Source organism: Furipterus horrens, unplaced genomic scaffold (assembly GCF_987537825.1).
Source record: "Furipterus horrens unplaced genomic scaffold, mFurHor1.1.pri manual_scaffold_6, whole genome shotgun sequence".
NCBI classification, from domain to species: Eukaryota; Metazoa; Chordata; class Mammalia; order Chiroptera; family Furipteridae; genus Furipterus; species Furipterus horrens.
The window spans coordinates 30,109,044-30,132,279 of NW_028327176.1; the positions used below are offsets into that span (position 1 = coordinate 30,109,044).

Sequence of the window (23,236 nt, forward strand, 5' to 3'; positions counted from 1 at the left end):
TTCTTCCCTCTGGAATATTATTCATTCTTTCACTTCTTTCAGATCTCTGCTCACAAATCACTGTCAATGAGATCTTGCCTGATCTTATCCCCACTGATTTCCTAGCCTGCTTCTCCACAAATTACCCTCTGACATTTCTACCTCTGTATTTATTAGCTCATGGTCTTCTCCCTCTAACATGTAAGCTTCATGAGTAAACTTACTTTTGTTCCTTGCTGTTTTCTCTTATTTGGTAAATAAAAGTGCTCAGTATATTTTCAATGAATGAATGACTAGGTCCCTTCTCCAAGTAGAAGCCAAAGTCTTTAGAGTGGCCTCAAGGGCCTCACTGACTTCATTTCTTGCCATTCCCCCTGTTCACTCTCTCCTGCCACACTGGCTTCTTTCCCATTCCTGGAATGCTCCAAGCAAGCTCCTGCCTCAGGACCTTTGCACCTGTGGCTCTCTCTGCCTAGAATTTGAGATATCCCTCACTGCTCCAACTTCACCTGTTAGAGCTTTCCCTGACCACCCCCAGTGTCCTCTGCACTCCATATCTTCCTCCCTCGGCCATTTCTCCAGAGCATGTACCCGCATCCCTCGTGTGTCCCTCCCCCAAAACTTAGGTAAATGGAAGCATCGCACAGCAGGGACTTTGTTCTGTTGTCCAGTTCTCTGGCATTAATTATCCCCAACAGTGCTTGGCATGTAGTACGTACCCAGTAAATGTCTGATCAAAGGACTTTTCACAAAAATGTCTGGAGGGGTATATATTAGTAATTTAACTGTTAGCTATCTCTGAGTATTATGACAATTTCATTCTTTTTGCATAGCTGTATTTTATAATGTTCCTTATAATGGTGCTTTTGTGTCATACCAGTTGTGTAAAAAAGATTTTATGTATTTGTGATTTTTTTTTTTTCTTCTCCCTCCCAGATAGGAGCGTGCTGCTATGTGGAATGTTCAGCTTTAACCCAGAAGGGATTAAAGACTGTTTTTGATGAGGCTATCATAGCCATTTTAACTCCAAAGAAACACACAGTAAAAAAAAGAATAGGATCAAGATGTATAAACTGTTGTTTGATTACGTGAAAAACGTCTTCAGTGGCCAAGGAAACTGTCCATTTCTCTCTAAGAAAGCATATGAAATGCTACAGCTATACCTAGACCTCTTATAAATACTGAAGCAGTTCAAAACTTGAAAGAAAAAACCAACCCTGTCCTCAGAATTCTATAAAGTTCATTAAGAATGTTTCTTAAAGGTTCAAGAAGCAGCAAACAGCATCTGAAGTCACAATCTATTATAAATACTTTATTTCAACTAGAAGGTACAATCTCTCAGGGGTTTCATAGTTTAAAAAGCTATAATCAGATCATGTAACTACATAAAAAACAGTGCTATAAATGGAACTGCCTGGCTTAGACCATATACATTTCTGCAGTCTTTATGGAATCTGCACACACACACAAAAACTTCTTCCTTTGTTACAGTTAATTGTTCTTGTACGTAAGTTGCTTTCTATTCCAGTATATCCAGAGGGGTGAAATGACAAGGCCAGCCACGTAGCCAAAGGTCGCTCCCAGCGTACAGGAGATGGGCCACACCTGAGGAGCCAATGTATGTGGTCAAAAGAGAACAAATGTTTTATTATTACTTGAGCACAAGTTAAGTGTAAACTAAATACTTCTATCTTAAAGCTTAATGTGCTTTCTTAAAGAATGCCAAAAGTGTAATAAGGTCATAACTGCATTTATCATGAACACTAAAAATGTACACGTTTTAGTTAATGTGCATTCACTTTTAACAAGGCTTCTGGCAACTGTAGATTTAGTTTGATGCTCCCGAAACTGCATGAGAGACATACTAAAATTACAAATTAAATTTTTGGGCCAGACTTTGCCATAATCCTGGACTCAATTTAGCTTGTTGAAGTTGGTAATTTTGTTTTTGAATTTCCACATTGGCCTGTATTGTATACCAAATGAAATGAGAAGTGTATATGACGATCAACAACAAGAAACTTTAAATTGTGTTAAAGAGAAAAGACCTAGAATTCAAGCATGTCACATGGAATTTATAACAAAGCAATTGCCTCCATTATAAAACTGATGTCACCTTTCAGATACAGATATTGGAACCATCGCAGAAGTTATAGAACTACAACTTAAGTCAAACACCTAGAGTATAAATTAAACAAAATACTGGCTTCCAGATACTCATTTTTTTCCCCAGCCGAATTGTAACAGATCACAATATTACATTAAGCTAGAAGTAAATAACGTTGATTTATTCCATCCACACACAAGTAGTGCATGTTGGTCCCTACGTTAAAGGCCCTGTTTTAAATCAAACTTTTTCATGTTATCTGTGAAGCATACTAGAACCCTTTCTAGTCTTTCTCTGGAGGAACAGGCCAAAGAACTGTGTTAGAGGTGAACCATCTTAATTACTAGTTCTGTTACCTAATTAAGCTTCCTTGTTTGGTCTGCTGTGGATCTGCCTTATTCCAAATGCCATGCAACAGACAATAATGTTAGGCAAAGTTTCAGTGTGAACAAACCAATGCAGTTCAGAGAGAAGCATAATCTAATCCATACAATTTTCCCCCAGCCTTTTCTACATTTAAATTTGCAGTTGCCTATATTATGATTTAATGTCTTTGGTGAGCTCCTGTTAATTTCCATAACTTGAGCTTACAGCTATGTCTATTGCACAGATTGGGTAATGAACACCAGACTTTTATACTTGAAAATGACAGCCTTAAATAGTCATTATCAGTCACAAATCTAAGATGGACTGTATTGTATGTGAGCTTTGTAGAGATTTTTTAAAACATAAGCATCATCTTCCCCATTGAAGAGTGGAGAATCTACTGGGTAAGCTAGTCAGGAGCTTTCTCTCTGAACTGGACAGTGGATGTCTTCTTTCTCCTAAGCAGTGGTGGTTCACATTAAGTACCATGGCCTTATGTATGCACAGATGGAATCCTATGTAATGTTCTCATTTAATTTTGGTCTGCTATTTTTAGATAGAATTGAAAGGAATTGTGTAAATCAGTTCATATATTAGCTAAGTTGTCCAACACATGGTATAAAAGAATTAAGACAGTAAAGTATTATACATTTCCAACTTGTCTTTGGGGATTGAATGGGAATTTTATTTTTTCTCAAATTCACACTCTTGAAACTCTTCACACTTGGTTTTACTAGCCAAGTAGTGAAAATTAACTAGTGAAAGTTAAAATCTAGAATTTGTCCTAAGAGAAATGGACCAGGAATCTGGAAACACAGCTCTGGTATCACTTGTTTCATGAATGGGCCTCAGTTTCCTCATCTATAAATATGGTAGATAGAACAGATGACTTCCAATATCACTTCCATTTATCAACTCTTATGTTCTCTTCTTTTCACAATAATCATAATTGGACATTACCCATTCAGCTTCACATTCTTAAGATGGTAAAAATCCTGTACATAGATTATTAGAACTCAAAGCAAAGATGATTGTATCATCTGAACCTGAGGTGCCTTAAGTGCTCTGTTGACCTTGATGGGGTTTGGAGTTTCCCATTGCTTATTAAGAGCCTCTTCATTGCTTTGGCTCTTTAGTATTCTTTTTGCAAAATCCTTTCTGCCACTTTAACTAAAAACCAAAGATTTGTTTTCTATTCATACGCAGATTGTAGAAAATTGCCTTATTTTCAGAAACACATCTTCATTAAAGCTTAGGTCTCAACAGAAATTCAGACTAGTCACAGGAACAACTAGTTCAAAGTAGTGAAATATCTGGGAAATAAAATACTTCAAAAATACCTTACTGACGTGAATTTTGCTAGTGAGTGCACATACACTGCTTCAAATTAGGTGGTATCGATGAACTTATAGTTAGTATTTTTATATATATGTATAATCAATTCTGAAGTTCTTAAAAGTAATGTTAGGGGCTCCCTGAAATCTTAACGCTTTGCTAATTTATACCTTCATTCTATCTCTAAAGATACATTTTAGTTTAGCCTGTTCTGAATTACTATATTTCCAGTATATAGAACCTGAGTTAATGGTTTTTATTGTGAATTATCTTACTTATTTTAGGTATTGCTTCCATTTGATTTTTAATTATTAATTTTTAAGTACCAAATTAAATACTGGTTTTTTGATTGTTGCTTTTTAAGTGATTGTTACTTTAACAATGTCCCATCTTAACACATGGGATTAAAAATAAAATACCATGTATAGTTTACTATCTATGTAAAGCATTGCACTTCTTACCTTAGTTTTTATTTAACACCCTGTGTAAACATTTGGGATACTACTCTTTCCTCTGTTTCTCATGCTGTTAATCTACTCACCAACGGCCAAGTATTAAAGCCTCTGCACTTTGTTAAAAAGCATGCTGTCCAACAGTAGGGAGGATAATAATGCCTTGGGAATCCCAGCCAAATTCCAGTTTGGGTTACTAAGTTCTATTTTAATCACTTTGTAATTTCAGTGCGGCTCTGTTTCTAAACACAAATATATTCACACACACACATCCTTTCAACAGCTGCTGTACTTCACCTCTAGTGGAATGGCAAAAATGAAATAAATATTGGTTAAAAAGTTGTGTCTAATGACGAGTTAAGTCTTCTTGGAACACTTGCTATTAATAAACGTCTCAAGAAATCTATGCTGTCAGCAAACTAAAATGTTTTGAAGATCGTTTCCTAGCAATGGATTAGGCTTTCCAAAGTGGTCCTTAATTGTAATGTGGTAATTTTTTACAAAGAATTTCTCTATTCGAGGGCAACTTCCCTGGTTTTTGTAGACCAAGATAAGGAATAGTGAAAGGAGGAGTTGGAGGAGGTTGCCCACTAATAATTTTTCCTCAAGCAAATTCTTACTAACCTTCTTATAATTGTTCTTAAAAAATTAAACCTATACTATGGCAACAGAATTCATATTGACTTGTCAAGCAATCCTAGCTTAATCATGTATTTTCATAATTAGATCTTGAAGTTTATATTTAAAACTATTTACTTGTTTCATATACAGAGATGTTTCTATTTAACATTCTTCATGTCTAAAAGGATTAGAAAACATGATATTATCTATTGAACAGATGATTCAACTGCACTGCTACAAACATTTCTCCAAAGTATAGTAATCTGAGATGGCTATATATAATTATCTTGTTTTGTTTAAGGAAAATAGAAAAAGACATTCATGTAAAGGGAGTCATTCACAAGTCTGCCACCAAAATGACGGTCATCGTTTTACCCAATTTTTTATTAATTTAAAATCACAAAAGAGAAGAAAACCCCACACTGAGTAATAAGGTAATAAAATGCAAGTGGGTAAAATATTTAAATTATTGTTAAAAAGGAAAACATTTTTAAAAATGAACATCTATATCATGTGAGGAAAGTATCTTGCTTAGCATAATTATTATCCTCTCTTTATATCAAATGACTCCTTATATTTTCATCACTTAAAAAAGGTAAGTGTGCTCTTAAAATAATCAGCATTAACAAAGGCCTAATATAAGTTCTGGGTACATGGTATCTGGAAATAAATTATTTCTTGGAAATAAAACAATTTCATCCTAATAAGCTAAAAAAGCTTCTTTATAAATGAGTTATAACTTTGTATTTTCTCTGTTAAACATTGCATTCTCATTGAAAGAAATTGCAAAATTACAGAAGCTTATTTCCACCTGAAAACTACACTGCTCTCTTCTGACAGAACTCTGCTTACATTTTAGGAAAGGAAAATGTGCTAAAACGAGTATATCTATGTAGTGTTCAATATTTTTCAAAGCATGTTCTGAGTAGTACAGAATAAGGATTAAGAAAACTGGTTTTTGTATTAGACTGGATGAGTCTCAGCTCTGCTATTTGTTAAATATGTGACTGGGCAAGTCACCCAACTCTTGGGTACCTTGGTTTCTCATCTGCAAAATGAGGATCATCATAAGACTCACCTCCTGAGGTTGCTGTAATGACTAAATGAGATAATGTACTATGTACAACTTATAACCATACCTGTAATAGTATCTAGCACATAGTACAAGTGATCAACACATGTGAGCTATACTTGATGATAATGTTTTAGTTCATATTCCTAATTGCTACATACAGGGTGGAGCAAAAGTAGGTTTACAGGTATTCTATGGAACAATAATACAATAAATAAATAATAATACAAGAATAAACTGTTGCACGTACTCACAACTGTAAACCTACTTTTTCCCCAACCATGTAAGTTGTCACAATATAGAAAACCATCACTCTCCAGATTTCTGCTGAGTCTTCTAAAGCTACTATTTAAAAAAAAAAAAAGTCCTACCCAAATTTTAAGTACTTTAAAAATAATTTTTAAAAACTGCATCTAACAGAATTCATGTTTCCTTGTTAAACACAATCCATATATATCATATATGTAAAACGCATATAATTTCAGGGGTTCACAGACCTCTGAGGCCCAACTATGGACTCCTGGTTAAGAATCCTATTACTCTAACTAGTATTTTTATTAACTGTTCTACTTGTTCAAAGAAATATGTTCAATGATGTAGATGGCATGTTTATTGATCTGTGATTTGAGAGTAAACAGTTTAAATACATTTTACTTAATTATAATATACACACTATTATTTAGGTCCCTTAATATATATTAAGTGCACATAGACTTTTAACCTTGTAATGTCATTAAAATGATGTCCACACGTTTGAGACTCTAGAACAGCTAGAATGGCAGTATATAAGCTGCTGCAGATTTCCTAAAACAATGGTCAGGTATTTATTAGAGAATTATAATTAGATAATCAGATAATTATGATCTTTGTGAAATTAGTTAAAATACTCAACAGAAAGTTGTAAAATAATTATATAAAAACATTAGGCTACTTTAAAAAATACTTCATATTTAACTTGGGAACTTTGCTTTTCTGGGGAGAAGCATGGGAGAGTGGAATGAGGATGACCTGAGTTTGCCAGGCGAGGTGGCCATATGACCCTGGACAGGTTACTGAACATCTGAGCCTCAGTTTCGCAATGTGCAGAACAGGAATAATAGCACCTCTTATACTTAAAACATGGGTCTATTATATTAAATGAAATGATGAAAGCTGTGAAGTCCATGCATCAGTATCATTTTGTATATTACATGTTCTAACTTGAAAAAATTAAGCTTATATGATCACTAATGTATTTCTTAGGTACTGACACTAAGTAATCATTAGAACTGGCAGAATCATTATTTATAGTGATTCATTTAGTTTAATCCTTATGATTCCTAGCTTTAATTTATGAAATAATCTGTGGCATCTGTGACTTTAGAAAATAAACAGATGTTTCCAAACATTAAAATTTTAACCTAATAAAACCAGAGGAAAAAAAGGATTTTTAAATACAACAATGCTTCATTTATCTGGTATCTGATGGGTACAAGGACAAATATTTTAAAATAATTTTAAATTGCTTTAAAGACTTATCGATTTTGCTTTTTAAGAAATAAATATGCTAAGAAGTTTGATTATCTCATTTAATTCCATTTTATAAATAGTAGCATTGAAGTCCAAATTTAAAGGTATCTAGGTAGTTAAATATTTGACAATTTTTACTTTCTTCTTTATAATTGTTAATATTGCTTAAATTTTCTAAATAAATGTACACTTTCTTTGTAATTAGAAAAACATTCTCTTCATGTTTGAAAAAGAAAGAATATTTTAAAATAACAACTCCATTTGGGGGAAATTACCTTAAATATTTGGAAAAATCTGAAGATGCAGATTCAAAGACGTTTATGATAGCACTTTATAATAGTAAATACTAGCAATAATGTAAATGATCAATAGTCAACTTCTTAAATTTTGGAATAACTATATAATGGCATACTACTAAGCCATTCAAAATTAAGACAATCATATATGCATTACTACCTCAGTGAACTTGAAAATATTACACATCTTCCTTGCATCAGTTTCCTCACCTGTAAAAAGCGATACAAAGAGCACTTCCCTCATAGTGCTTTACCTAGCTTATTAGCTATATCCTACTGCAACAGGAAACGAAAAACCTGATGTTAATGAGCTTCCAACTGGATCATGTATCCCTTTTTAAAACCTACTTTGCTACATGCTTTAAAAATTTTTCAAACTCAACATTCAATTGGGCCATCAATCACATTAAGAAAAATATGACACTAAAGACCACAAAGGCAATGAATATCAAAATTGAAAATAGGGAATTCCTGCAACTTCTGGCCTATTAAAAAAACAAATGAAACAAACAAACTCCTATACATACCCACAAACTAAGCTTGTTTATTCACCTATATTTGAAGAAAAAGTAGTGCTGGAAGATAGAACCAGACTGATTTGGATGCCTGTGGCACTGAGACAGGCTTCAAGGAGCAACCACCTAGATTATAGAGGGACCTGGCTTACCTACCGTCTAGATTACAGAGGGACCTAGCTTCCCTACTTAATTGAGCAACAAAACAGTTTACACGTACGTGTGTGTGTGTGTGTGTGAGCTTCATCAGCTTTATTATTGTACAAACATTAATTTTGTTGCACTAAGTAGCTGAAACCAACCTGCCACGGTCTTTCCCAATCGAGTGGAATAGGAAATGCTCCAAGCCATGTTCCTACAAAACTAGAAATTGTAGTGATCTGGAGACTATTCTCCCAAATGGATGTAACTCTGTAAAACACAAATACGTAAATGATTGGTGGTATATATCTAAGCTGCATGCAAAATCAAGCAAATAGAAGCACAAATTAACACTATGTATACATATTCTGTTCACTTTAAATAGGCATCTCAAATTGACATATACTTACCGTGAACTATCAACAATTAATTGGCAAGAAGATGTGTTTTCCAGTTGGAAACCTAACATAAGCACATAGTAAGTCAGCCAATATAGAAGAGCATTTGCAGTGAAATTTAAGTCTTCCTCCTGCCCTTATCATCACTGCTAGTTCCTTTCTCCAGAAGCAACTGCCATTACCAACCTAGATCCTTCCACAAATATTTTATGCATGCACAAATACACACACTTTTGTTAGGAATGATATATGCATATTTGCATATACACACACATCTACACATAGATCCTTCAAAACAAAACTCGAAGCATCATGTTATAAACCCAGTTTTGCTGTTGTTTTCCTGTAACAGTTATAACAGTATTTCATTGTATGAAAGGAGCTTCATTTATTCAACAAATGCATCTTATGGCACATTTTGTTTAAACAAATCAACTCTATTTAGTGGAGGGTTAGAAAACAAGAACAAAATATTTCAAAAGATTCAGTGATGCCCTGGCTGGTGTGGCTTAGTAGACTGAGTGCTAGCTTGTTAACTAAAAGGTTGCCGGTTCGGTTCCCAGGCAGGACACACACCTAGGTTGCAGGCCAGCCAGTGCTCCAGTTTGGGGCGTGCGAGAGACAACAAATTGATGTTAATAAATACCTTTAAAGATTACAATTAGAGTATTAATAAAAATCCTTCCTTGAAGTAGACTTTCAACTCTTCACTGTTTCTTCTATGTATCTTAAATTTAAAAGGCTATACATTATGTATGGATTTTTAAAGATTTAGTTTCTGCTTTCTACAATGGAAAAAGATTTAACATTCTTTACCCACAAGGCTCCCATCCCCACATTCACATTTCTGACAACCACCCCTCTTTCACTGTAATATCTCCTCCTCTCAGGTGAATCCCTAGCACTGTATGTACAGTTTATGATTATGAAAATATTCATCACAGCTGAACCATACAGTATACCGTACATATATTTCTTTTTACAGTAAATATAATTTTTAATTTTCCTTACATGCTAAGAACTGCCTCTTTTTCCCCTCTATTTGCTTACATATCTGTAACTAGATCACCCTTAAATATTCCACAGCAACTAAGCATCACTTCTAAATGCTTGCCTGTGCTCTGTCACTCTTTTGTGGAAACACCTCACCTCACCTGCTCCAAGTAACTGTCCACATTGACTCCACTGAAATTTATTACGTCAAATGTTAATTGAAATAAATACAATATTTTGAATGCCAACTATGTGTCAAACACTGTTTCAATTACCTGAGGTAGTTCACATTAACACTGTGACTTAGACCCTCATCAAAACAGTGCTTGTTGAGGTGGAGCTGATCTTTTTAACTGTTCCTCTCCAAAGAAGATGCCACACAGCTCCTCCTAGTGGCGAAAGATATTTATAAAATCCTTATATAAACTTTCCCCTTAGCCAATCAGTACGTATTAAAAATCAATCCCTCTCCCACTAAATTTTTGTGCCCACGTTAAGGCTAAATTAACTTTTTATATGTATACATTTTTCATCATTTATATCTTTTCACTTTCATGTCCACAGTGGTTTTTCCAATATAACATCCCCCTCAATACAAAGAGGACAAAAAGAGGCCTGTTGTCCTTATGTACACAAATAGGTCTTAGTGTCTTTACCTTGGCAAGATAACCAAAGATTCAAGAACCTATTCAGAAATTCAGTTTTCTTTCATTTCACGAAAAGTGATCGGATTCTCACTTAAACATTTACCTAACAGTATAAAAGAACTGATAAGTCAAAAAGCAAACTTCGATGAAAAATATAGGTTAAAGGTAGTCAGATTATTTTTCTTTGGAAGAAAGTCTGTAAATGAAAAAAAAAACTCACAATAATTATAATACAGAGGCAACAAACTGAATTAAAGTTGTACAAATTGAGTATATTCGGTCACTAATAAGCATACCAAAAAGTTGGCAGAACTTTTAAAGAAACCAAATGACTCTTCTACCTTCAAGTCTCTTTAAAATAGTATTTTTTTTAAATTTGTAATAACTTTACATTTACTTTAGGGAAAGTTTTGTTAAAAGTGTCATTTAATTATGTATTAAATCTCAATAGTATCCTCAAATCCTTTACTCTTGGGATATAGTTCTCTCAATTAAAGCTTTTGTGTTTCTCAGTCTTCAACTTAATATCATCCATTCAATTTAAACATGCAAATAAATATATTAAAAATTAGGATGTACTACTTATTTCACTTCAAAGTAGTATGAAACATTTATATTGATTCAATACTAAGTGAGATGTCAACTTAATTCAAAATTGATCTGCTTATACTGAACATCTGAATTATCATATTTCAATAATACTGGAAAGGCTAACTTGATACAAACAAAACAAAAACTCTACCATGTTTTATACACTAAAACACAAGATAAATGATAAAAATATTGTAAGTTCTAAAACTTACAATACTTTAAGGTAATTTAAATACTTTTAATTAATTAGAACTAGAGCATAAGAACTTAATATCAGAACTTTAATTTGTTGTAAATAATTACTGGGTAGGAAAAACATATTATTCATGTTTTGTATAACTTCTTTAAATAATAGAATTCTTTGAAATTAAAGTTGTGACTCAATGTAAATAATGCTAACTGTGTACTGGGACAATTTAAAAATGACACAAAACTAATTGTTTTTTTTTGTGTGGGGAGTTCATATTTTTACTGCAGAACCATCAGACCTTTGAATTTTAAAAATATTTTTGCCTAACAGTGAACATTTAAGAAGGACAGCTCTAACATTAGACAAGTTAATGTATTGAATTAATAATTGTTTCTTAAGTCATTCAAAATTTGACATGCTTTTTATTCTAAATTCTTTAACTATGATAAAACTGTTAGGGAAAAAAGTGAACAATCACTAATGTATGGTGGAGACATGAAGACTTAAGTTGCCCTCTCATAAAAAAGTTCAAATTAATTTTACTTTCAATAAACTGAAAAAACTGTTGGTTTCCTATGCCCTGCACCACTTGGTCTGTTACCGGAACCAGGAAGAGGTACTAAGACAAACAGATTGAAGTATGAAATATATAAATGCTCCATGACATTTGCTAGTCCATTGGACAAACATTACTTAAGCACTTACTATTTGATTTCACTCAGTTCAGACAATCACCCTATAAAGTATGGATTAGTATTATTCTAACGATATTACATATGAGGACCTGTAAAGTTAAACAGCTTGTCTAACATCATTGGCCACTAAGTAGTGAAGACAAGGTAGGCAGTCATTTTCTGATCCTCGATTAGTGTAGTCTTTTAAAAATTTCTATACCATCAGATGATCTGGCTACTGGGCTTTGGCAAATCACTTAACCTGTCAGCTTTCCAATATCTTCATCTAGAAAACGGTGAAAATAGGAGTATCTCACCAAATTGCTGTGAGAATTAAATGTTATAACCTATATAAAAATGCTTTAAAAGTTATCTTTTGCATATTACTATTCCATGCAATGCCCTGTATGATAGTAAAATGTTTTATAACATTATTTTTAGCCATAGTTTTCTAGCAACTGAACTGTTCTCTGGTTCTGTGTTAGACATTTTTTTAAAGATTTTATTTATTTATTTTTTTTAGAGCGAGGAGAATGGAGGGAGAAGGAGAGGGAAAGAAACATCGATGTGTGGTTGCCTCAACTGGGGACCTGGCCTGCAACCCAGGCATGTGCCTTGACTGGGAATCGAACCAGCAACCCTTTGGTTTGCAGGCCGGTGTTCATTCTGCTAAGCCACACCAGCCAGGGCTATGTTAGAAATTTTTGAAGGCTATCTTTGCGATTTAATAAAATTTAGGTGGCATCAGTGATATCAAACAGATTTCTGACATGGGTCTAATTTTCAATAACCAAAACGTAAGTTTAAAGTAAGTTCGGTATTGGCAAAATCTAAGTAATTTAAATTTTTCCTTTTGACTATGTAGTACATTAAAATGGTCAAATTCAAAAGATACCAAAGGGTAGTCAGTGGAGTCTACTTACCTTGTCTTCTAGCTTCTCAGATCCCCTCTCCAGACACAACCAATGTTTTATTATTTTATGTATTCTTCCAAAGATATACAGGTATACCTGTTCTCTCTTGCAACTCTTTACATGAATAATAGCATCCTACACACATTTCACCTTGCTTTTCTCCACTTAACAGTACTTCAGTAAATAAAGACTTGATTTGGGTTGTTTTTGTTTTTAGATTTTTCACAACTGCACAACATTCCATGGTGTAGATTAAATTAAATTTAATCCATCTCTTAACAAAGAACATTTAGACAATTTCCAAAGTTTCGATGAATAACCTTCTATAGTCAAAATTTTGTAGGTATGCCAATATATTTACAATAAAATCCTATTAGAACTGCTGGGTCAAAGATGGGCATTTGTAATTATACATATTACCAAACTGCCCTTCACAGAGTTTGAACCAATTTATATCCCCACCGGCACTATCAAAGGACACTATCAAGAGAGTGATTAGACAATACACAGAAAGGGAGAAAATATTTGCAAATCATGTATCTGATAAGGGACTTGTACCTAGAATATATAAAGAATTCTTACAACTTAATAATAAAAAGACAAATAACCCAATTAAAAAGTGAGCAAAGAATCTAAAGACATATTTTTCCAAGGAAAATCCACAACCAGTCAATAGGCACATAAAAGATGCTTGACATCATTAGTCAGTAGGGAAATACAAATAAACCACAATGAGGATGGTGATAATCAAAAAATCACATAAACCACTGTTCGCAAGGACGTAAGGGAACTGGAACCCTCATACACAGCTATGAGAATCTAACTTTGGAAAACAGACTAGAGGTTCCTTAAATGATTAAACATGGAGTTACTATGTGACCCAGCAATTCCACTTCCAGACACATACACAAGAAAAATAAAAACAGAAGTCCATACAAAAATCTGTACACAAATGCTTATAAGAGCTTAATCGTAATAGAAAAAAGGTGGAAACAACCCAGATGTCCGTGAGTGGTGGTATACAAAGTCTGTCCGGAAAAAGCCCAGACATCGTTAGTATAACAAGAACAGTTTGCACAACACTGACGTAACCTGGAAGCCAAGGAGAGTGGACTGGAATGTGTCAGCATGTACAATGAGAACTTCACTGTACTAGTCACTGGGGGCAGCAGGTGCCATTAAGTGAGCATGTGTACTGTGTGGCTGTCACATTCAAAATGACTGAGTAAACAGAGCAACAAATCTGCATCAAATTTTGTGTTAAGCTTGAACGTTCCTCAGTGAAAACTTTTCAGATGATTCAGAAGGCTGCAGCTCTGGGCAACTGGTGATCAGCAGCTTCATCACAACACACCCACTCATGCATCAATTCATGCAGTTTTTTGGCGAAACATCAAATCACCCAGGTGACTCAGCCCTGCTACAGCCCAGATTTGGTGCCCTGCAACTTCTGGCTTTTCCCAAAACTAAAATCACCTTTGAAAGGGAAGAGATTTCAGACCATTGATGAGATTCAGGAAAATACAACGGGGCAGCTGATGGCAATTGGGAGAACTGTGTGACGTCCCAAGGTGCCTACTTTGAAGGGGACTGAGGTGTCATTGTCCTATGTACAGTGTTTCTTTTATCTTCTTCAATAAATGTCTCTGTTTTTCATATTACATGGCTGGATACCTTCTGGACAGACCCCGTAGATCCATACAATGGAATGCTATTCAGCCATAAAAAGGAATTTAGCCCTGGTTGGTGTGGCTCAGTCGATTGAGCACTAGCTCAATTCCAAGTCAGGGCACATGCCTGGGTTGAGGGCCAAGTCCCCAGTTGGGGGAGCACGAAAGGCAACCACACATTGATGTTTCTCTCCCTCTCTTTCTCCCTCCCATCCCTCTCTCTAAAAATAAACAAAATCTTTTAAATAAATAAAAGGAATTTAGTACTGAAACATGCCACAACATGGATGAATCTTAAAAACATTAAGCTAAGTGAAAGGAAGCCAATCACAGAAGGTGACATATTATATGATTTCATTTTTATGATGTGTTCAAAATAGGCAAATCTAGAGAGAGAGTAAGTAGTTTAGTGGTTGCCTAGGGCTGGGGAAGAGGGGATATGGGAGTGATAGTAAAAGGGTAGCGTTTCTTTTTAAGGTGATGACAATGTTCTAAAATGGTGACTGATGACTGCTGCATATATCTGTGAATATACTAAAAACCATTTAATTGTATACTTTAAATAAATGAAGTGTATTATATTTGAATTATACCTGAAAACTGTTTGAAAAGCTCATCTCCCATACCTCAGTTCCCCTTTGTGTATGAGCCACACCCTCCACATCTGGCCTTAACTTTGTCAGAGTCCCAACAACCTTCCTTTACCACTTAGAGGTGGCAACCCTTCCCACACCTACTCCCAAAAGCAAATCTCAGGTTTTTCCCAAGGAAAAGTGCTATATTTATTATAATATCTATGTACTTCTTAACATGTTTAACATGTATAAAACTGTCGTACCATTTTTATTAAGTTCTCATCTTCATGTGTTTTTGATCGTCCAAGTTTGCATAGTGCAGGGACTTTTTGGACTGCATATGCCATATTATAGCAGGACTTACTGTAGAATCAGATGTCTCCCCCAAATACACTATCATCAGAAACAGAATTCAAAGCCAGATAAATCACCAGTCCAAACCAATAAGGTTTCAGCCACTTTTCACTGTTTAAAAATTTCAAACTAAAACACTAAAAGAAATTAATGCCATTTGGGATACTGTGGTAACAATGTGGGAAAATGTTTTCAATAATTACACTTTGTCTTCTAGAGAGTTTATGAGCACTAGAAGATGGTTCTGAAGGGGAACCAACAATATTGATTCCAAAAAGAAAAACATTAGTAATTTATGGGGTCTTGCTTCCCATCAGGTATCCTCCGTTCTAGTTAGGCCGTTCCCCTCCAAATCCACAAAAATACCATGTTCATTTCAGTTTCTATGGTTTCATTCAGTCCCCTAGCATGAGGTGTCTGTTCTTTTCCCCCTAGTTTCACCAAATTGCGTACTCCTGATCCAAGTCCTTCATAGATCATGCCACCTCCAGTTCATTCTTCAGCGGTCCCCTATCCCTTTGAGCTCCTACACTACTTATTGTCTGATTTGCACAATTTTAGCCTCACATTGTTCATTTCATTCTTGTCCCTTGAACATACAAGCTCCTCATGGCTGGCACTTCAGAATCCACATGCACAACATGGCACACAGAGAAAGAGCTCAGGAGTTTTTGCTGCTAGGGGATAATTAAGACAAAATTATGGGTGCCAAGTAACTTTCTAGTTTTATTAGTTATGACTCAACCATTTTTGATAGAAAGTCATCTCAATACCTTTCGAGAAGCTAAAATTTTAATTTAGCTATGTTGAAAATACATATGGCTGCTAAGGGAATAAAATCCTGTAAAACTTACACTCAGATGTCATTATCACAGTAGAGTCTAAACAAGAAATGGTAGTTGCTACACTCAACATTGTTAGATTGCAGACCCCAATTCTACATTATCAGATGTATGGAAGCAATTTTATCTGTAGTAATTTTATCACAGTGACAAATTATTCCTGAAGAGTGGTTTTCAAAGCTTTTCTTTGGTACCAGAAACCTTTTTTCACACAAAAGGCTTAGTGGAATTCTACCATACAGAAAAATGCAGAGTTAATCTTGCTAAAGTAGAGGAAAGGACCTGTAGTTCTGCCTCCTTGGATCCCCCTCAAGTGCATACCTCTCCTTCCCTCTCTCAGGTCCCCAAATGCAGTGGGCCCTTAAGGTGTCTCCAAGAACAATACAGTGCCGAGAAACACTCATGGAACAATCAGCTAGCTGCCATGAGTAGACAAATACATTAATTTTTTAAAATTTTCAAACATCACTAAAATATGAAATTAAAACTTACCCATTTTTACTGAAAACTCTCAGCCATGCTTTGATGTTTGGTCCTAACAAACACAAACAAGGTACAGTAGTAAAAGTAGACAAGATAACTGCAAATAAAAATGTTTCCAGCACCAACCTATAAAAAGAAAACTTCGTTAATTTTTTTTTAAGAAGTGTTAAAGGAGCAAATATATACGCAGACATAATCTTTGTTCCTTAAGTAAATTTAATATAAAAATATTTTCTTGTATTTTACTTAGAAAGGTAACATGAGTCCTACCAAAATGATTACTATAAAAAAGGTAAGCTATAAAAAAATCTAGCAATTATCTGGCTTTAATGATAGGGTTCTGAAGTGTTAAACACCTTATGATCAATTTTGTTCAAGGCAAGAAACCCCATTTCTAGATCTTCAACTTTCTTCCTCAGTAGTCTCTGGAACTTTCTCTGCAGCCAGTGGTTCAACTTTACTTATATCAGAGCCACTCAGAAAGCTGGATAAACTAAAGATTGGGGAACCCCACCTCTAGAGTTTCTGACTGAGGCCTGAGAATTTGCATTTCAATTAATAGCTGATACTGATTTTAGAACCACTGCTCTAGAAATTTATTCTACTCTAAAATGGGTTACATCAAAATATCCATTCATCATTACAAAGGTCTGGTCCTCCTTTCTCTAGAAAAGAATTAATTACCTGTTAATTTGATGTGTATATATAAAACACTATATATAAATATATATAACTATACACATAGCCATATGTGTGTATATAAATAAATCACTCATTTTACCATGATCATTAATCACTGCTAAAGTTTTCCAAACTATAATAAATGTTACATAAAAAATATTCATGAATTTTATTTTCACTAATTTAAAATTGGTCAGTTTTAAAAAAGTGTTGAGTTAAATTTTATCTTTAAACTATTAACATTAGCTTATTAAGTATATAAATACAGGATTTTATTAACTTCTTTTAAGAAACAAACTTTTTCAAGCACTTCAGAATCACATTTACTAAGACCTGATATGCTAATAGTAACTAACTTATCCATATAACCATAGTAAGTTCCCTTAGAGGGTCTAGGGTCACACATTTACTGGTATAGTAGTTTCTCATTTACACCGCTGTGACATGCTATTGCATAAGAGAAGGCTAGATAACAGGAGCATTTGATGGATTAAGTTATTCCTGTTTTTAAAATAACACTGCTATAGAAGGGCAGTGATGTCAGTATCCTTCTGTGATCCCATGATCAAACACACCCCAGTCTTTCTCTAATCATCAACAGAATTAGCCCTTTGTTTAGTAAATGAGTGTTTTAAAATATAATTGTCTTAAGGTAGAAATTTCAGACTTACTCTATTAATGGGGCTCCATATAGAACAAAAATTACATGAAAGAGGAAACAAGACATAAGAAAGTAGATACAGCATTTCAAAAATCTGGTTACCTAAAAAAGAAATGAATAATTTAAAGACTCAAGAGAATGCCTAAAGGACATTATATGTTTCCATTTATGTACAAACATAACATACTCAAGTGTGAACAGTTAAATGTTCTTTGGATTTGGGGATTCTGAACTCAGATCCCATCTTGTGCACAGCCCTCAATACAGCGCTGTAAAAAGGCTAAAGGCAAATATCACCACCCACCTCATTCTCCCCTCCCAAATAGCACTATAGTCAAAAAGCATTTGTTTCTATTGTATGTATTGAGCTATGTTGTTAATCAGTATTTATGAACTATTTACCAATGACAAACTGCTAGAATACAAGAAAACACAAACTCCTTATTATGTGGTGATACATGAAATAGTTGCTGTATTATTTACTGAAGACACCCTAATTCCACAATTAATGCATGGCAAGGATCTATCAAATGTTGCGGGCAGCCTTCCCAGCAAGTAACAAGCTACTAATTTGGGGGGAAAAAAAGCAGGTTATCTTTAGTCACTGGAAATCCAATTGAGTACTTGACTAATGTTTTATTTTTCCATTAAAAGAAACGCTCTATCTATAAAAATCAGTTATCAAGAAATAAGCCTTACCTTGTATGATGGTGAACTTCTTCTAGTGGATGTATTTGGTTTCACCACTAAATATAATACTACATTAACAGCAGTTACAAAAACAGAACAGATGCACAACCACGTCAGATGTGCTTCCAATACTGAGAAGTTCTCCAAGAAGAATGATGGAAGGAAGATGCTTAAGATAACTGAAAATATGCATAAAAGATGGGCATACAGTAGCCTCTTGATATCATTATTTTTCATGGTGTTTTCTTGAGTGGATGTCCACTGAAAAACAAGTTGAGGAAAGCATATGCAATGATGATTTTTTCCATTGTTCTAAATGTGCCAACACCTAAAAATCAGTTATGACCCAAAGTCTATTTTCTATGTATTAGTTTCAGAATATAGGAAGATGCGTATCTGTAAATGCGCATGTGGACTAATATGATAAACAGCTCTTAGAAACTATAAAGGACAAATTTCTTAATTCTAATTTCTTAAATATTTGTGACTCGTTTCTGCAAAAGCGTCATGTAATTTGGCCTTGATGGAAATATAACCTATGCATTCTAGAAACCCCATGAATACAGTTTGGCTAAATTGCTGGCATTTTTTACCATTGTGGATCCTTGTCTAACATCACAGTAGTTCACATCTTAGCAAATGCCAAGTGACACCACCAAGTGCACACTTGAATATTCAACAGTGGCCAGTGTAGTCAAGAGGGCTCAAACAACATTATGCTAAACTAAGGGATTCTAGTGCTCCAGAAATACCAAAATGACAATGTTTGTTACATGTGCTAGATTACAATAAAAAGTAGAGCATACTTCCGGCCAAGACAGAGGCCAACACAGACATGCTGCATCTCCCTCCACAACTAAGAAGGAATACAACTACCTCAAAACTAGAGACAACCAGAAGTTCCAGAAAATCAAGCTGCATGGAAGTCCAACAAACAAAGATATAAAGAAGCAATACTCATCCAGACAGGAAGGGGGGGTGGCGTTGGGGCAGAGAGGACGTGGTGTGGTGGTGGTGGCAGTGGCGGCAGCAGCAATAGTAGATTCGGCTAGCCGGAAGAAGGCATAGTCACACATTAAGAAAAGTAGGGAGGGACACCTGGGGAGCACTCCCAGCACTACACCAGACCACGCAGCTCATGGTTCCAGCAATGGCGATAATAAAGCCTCATTGCTTCTAACTGTGAAAACCAGTGGGGGTTGGGGTGGAGGAAGAAACTCCCGGTCTCTCAGCAGAGTCTATTTGCTTAGAGGGCCCCCACAGTCTTAGAATGTCCCCAAACTCACCCACTCTGGGAACCACAGCCAAGGCAACAGGTAGACAGGCGCCAGTCTACGGGAAGTGGGAGAAGTGCCTGGAAAAGGGGCAAGTGCCGAGCAAGTGGGATTGTTCCCTCTCAGACCCCTCCCCCATATACAGCGCCACAACGTGGTGAAACAGGTCGCCTGTACTGACAAATACCTAAGGCTATACCCCTTGCAATGTAACAGGTGTGACAGCTCTACCTAAGACACAGAGGCAAACACAGGAACCTGTCAAATTGAGGAGACAGATCAAGGTTCCAGTGAGAGAACTAAGCGATAAGGACATAACCAACCTAACAGATGCAGAGTTCAAAATCCTGGTGATAAAGATGTTCACAGTCTTGACAGATATGCTTGCATATGGCAAACGCAGAAGGGAAGAAGGGAAGGCTATGATAAGTGAAACAAAGGAAAATTCATATGAAACCAATGATGAAGAGAAGGGAATGAGGGTTCCAATCAATGATTTGGAACACAAGGAAGAAATAAACAGTCAACCAGTACAGAATGAAGGAACAAGAATTGAAAAAATGAGGAGAGACTTAGGAACTTCTGGGACAACTTTAAATGTGCCAACATCCGAAGGAGAAGAGGGTGAGCAAGAAATTAAAAACTTACATGAAAAAATAATGAAGGAAAACTCCCCAGATTTGGCAAAGGAAATAGACATATAAGTCCAGGAAGCACAGAGAGTCCCAAACAAGTTAAACTCAAAGAGGACCCCACCAAGACACATCATAATTAAAATGCCAGTTTCAAGATAAAGAGAGAATCTTAAAAGCAGCAAGAAAAAACAAGAGTTACCTACAAAGGGGTTCCCATAAGACTATCAGCTGATTTCTCAAAAGAAAGTCCCTTGCAGGAAGGGACTGGCAAGAAGTACTCAAAGTGATGTAAAGCAAGGACCTACAACCAAGATTACTCTATCCAGCAAAGCTATCATTTAGGATGGATGGGCAGATAAAGTGCTTCCCAGACAAGGTAAAGCTAAAGGCGTCCATCATCACCAAGCCCTTATTATATGAAATGTTAAAGGGATTTATTTAAGAGGTCACTGCTTGATGTTACATATCATGCTGTCTATAAGAAGAAGAGGATCAAAACTATGAACATTAAAATGACAACAGACTCACAACTATCAACAATAGAAGCTAAATAAAAATAAAAACAAAAGCAAACTAAGCAAACAACCAGAATAGGAACAGAATCATAAGTATGGGGATCATTTGGAGGATTATCAGCTGGGAGGGGAAAGGGGGAGAAATGGAGAAATGGTGCAGGGATTAAGAAGCATAATTGTCGTCGGCAGCCGTCCGTCTCGAGAGACGATGGTGTAGCTTCTTAAGTGTCTATCTGCACCGCCGAGAATGGTTGTGCAGTCCGACTCGGGAGTGACACGGTATCTGTCTCCTCCCGTGTTGAATCGACATCTTACGATGACGCTGGAGTGTCCTCTCCAGTGAAGCTGAAGCTACAGAGCCTCGAGAGACGATGGTGTAGCTTCTTAAGAGTCTATCTGCACCGCCGAGAATGGCTGTGCAGTCCAACTCGGAAGTGACACGGTATCTGTCTCCTCCCGTGTTGAATCGACATCTTGCGATGACACTCCAGCAAGAAGCATAATCAGTTGGTACAAAATAGACAGGGGGAAGTTAAGAACAATATAGGAAAGAGTGAAGCCAAAGAACTTATATGCATGACCCATGGACATGAACCAAAGGGGGTGGGGCTGCTGGTGTGAAGGGAGGTACTGGGCAGAGGGGCACAAAAGGGGAAAAAATGGAAACTACTGTAACAACATAATCAATAAAATATACTTAAAAAAACAAAAAAAAAGCATAAATGGAAGGAAAGAATTTACTCTAGCTATATATAAAATACACATATCTTTATAAATTACCTAGCAGAGAGCTTATACATAACCCTGATGTTTTAAGGATCTTATTCAAATAATGGTCCACATGTAACTGTAGTTATTCCAAAAAATATATACATTTTACATACACACACACACAGGGGGCACCTACTAGCATAAAATGTCACACCCATGCCTTATCTTAACAGCTCTCATTTAATTCGCGCCATAATTTTCAAAGACAAATATTTTACTAATAAGGAAACAGGCTGAAACAGGCTAGGGGATACGTCCAAGGTTCCAAGGTCCCAGGTTTCCAAGCGCTAAAGCCATTTCAAATAAAAACACGCACTAGGGATCAAGAAGAGTATTAAGGACAACAAGGGAAGGATGTTTCTCCGAGATCCTAGTCTCAGCTGAGGGGCGGGGAAGCAGATATGCAATACACTGTGTGAACAGACACCTCTTCGCACATTTTTTTCTGGCCACTCTCAGAACTCCAACTAACATGAGCAAACTGGGATGTAATACAATGAGCAGTACCCAAACTCAAATGCTTACTGAACCAATGAATGAAAGAACCAATGAATGAATGAACAAGGAAACAAAGGAGTGGGTTGTTTGCTCCCCTTGAGGTACCAGCCCCGTGTTAGGCCCGGATGAGCGAGCATATTGAGGACACCCATCAGGTAACCCCTGGGGGGGGGGGGGTGCTACAGCGCTAGCGCTTGCGGTCTGACTTGGCCCGGGTCCTCAAGACATTGTGGGGTGAAAGAAGGCCCTTTCTGAACGGCTCCCTGAGGAGACTTCGCGGGAATCCCGGGGCCCTTAGCTCCACCCTAAACTGGGTGATTGCGGGACTCTGCCCAAGCCTCAGCCCGCCGGAGTGCAGGCAGCGGAGGACGAGCTGAGAGCCATAAGCAAAAAGCACAGGTGTGAAGACCAGAAGAAAAGAGAGACAGATACATAAAGTCCGAGGGCCGGCCCATCAGGGTCACGCCGGAAGGGTGACGAGTGTGGGCCGGGGGCACAGGGGTTCGCGGTCATCTGCGAAGTTGGAGGCGTTGCTTGCACCCCCAGGAGGCCCGCGTGCCGGAACGTTCGGCTGGGCTTACCTAACTCTCCCGCCCGCGTAAGAGAAGGGGTAGCTACTACCTCCCACCATCAGGTGCGACTGGCCCCCGGAACCTTCGCGCAAGCGCAGGCTTGTGGGACGGAGACCCAAGGCCGCACAGCCAATCGCAGAAATGGGTGGGCGGGCAAAAGAAGCAGCCCCGCCTTCCTGCTCGTTGTTATTCTTCTCCCGGCTTTCCAGGTGTAG

The 23,236-nt window shown here is 36.4% G+C and overlaps 2 protein-coding genes across 2 annotated transcripts in view; one reads left to right on the plus strand and one right to left on the minus strand.

Annotated features, from left to right (window-relative positions):
• The window catches only part of RHOQ (ras homolog family member Q), a 40,323-nt gene extending 35,734 nt beyond the window's left edge, over nucleotides 1-4,589 (plus strand). The window contains exon 5 of the mRNA XM_090281245.1: nucleotides 916-4,589. Coding sequence (XP_090137371.1) covers nucleotides 916-1,071 — 156 coding nt within the window. The 3' untranslated portion in view covers nucleotides 1,072-4,589. The remainder of the gene's footprint in view (nucleotides 1-915) is intronic.
• Nucleotides 1,266-23,134, minus strand: PIGF (phosphatidylinositol glycan anchor biosynthesis class F). Its single transcript, XM_090281244.1, has 6 exons — nucleotides 23,031-23,134; nucleotides 18,766-19,017; nucleotides 18,077-18,168; nucleotides 16,734-16,850; nucleotides 8,555-8,663; nucleotides 1,266-1,584 (listed from the first exon to the last, which is right to left on the minus strand). Exons 2-6 carry the CDS (start codon nucleotides 18,991-18,993, stop codon nucleotides 1,471-1,473), a joined length of 660 nt encoding a protein of 219 aa, XP_090137370.1. The 5' UTR covers nucleotides 18,994-19,017; nucleotides 23,031-23,134; the 3' UTR covers nucleotides 1,266-1,470.
• Between the last annotated feature and the right edge of the window lie 102 nt (nucleotides 23,135-23,236).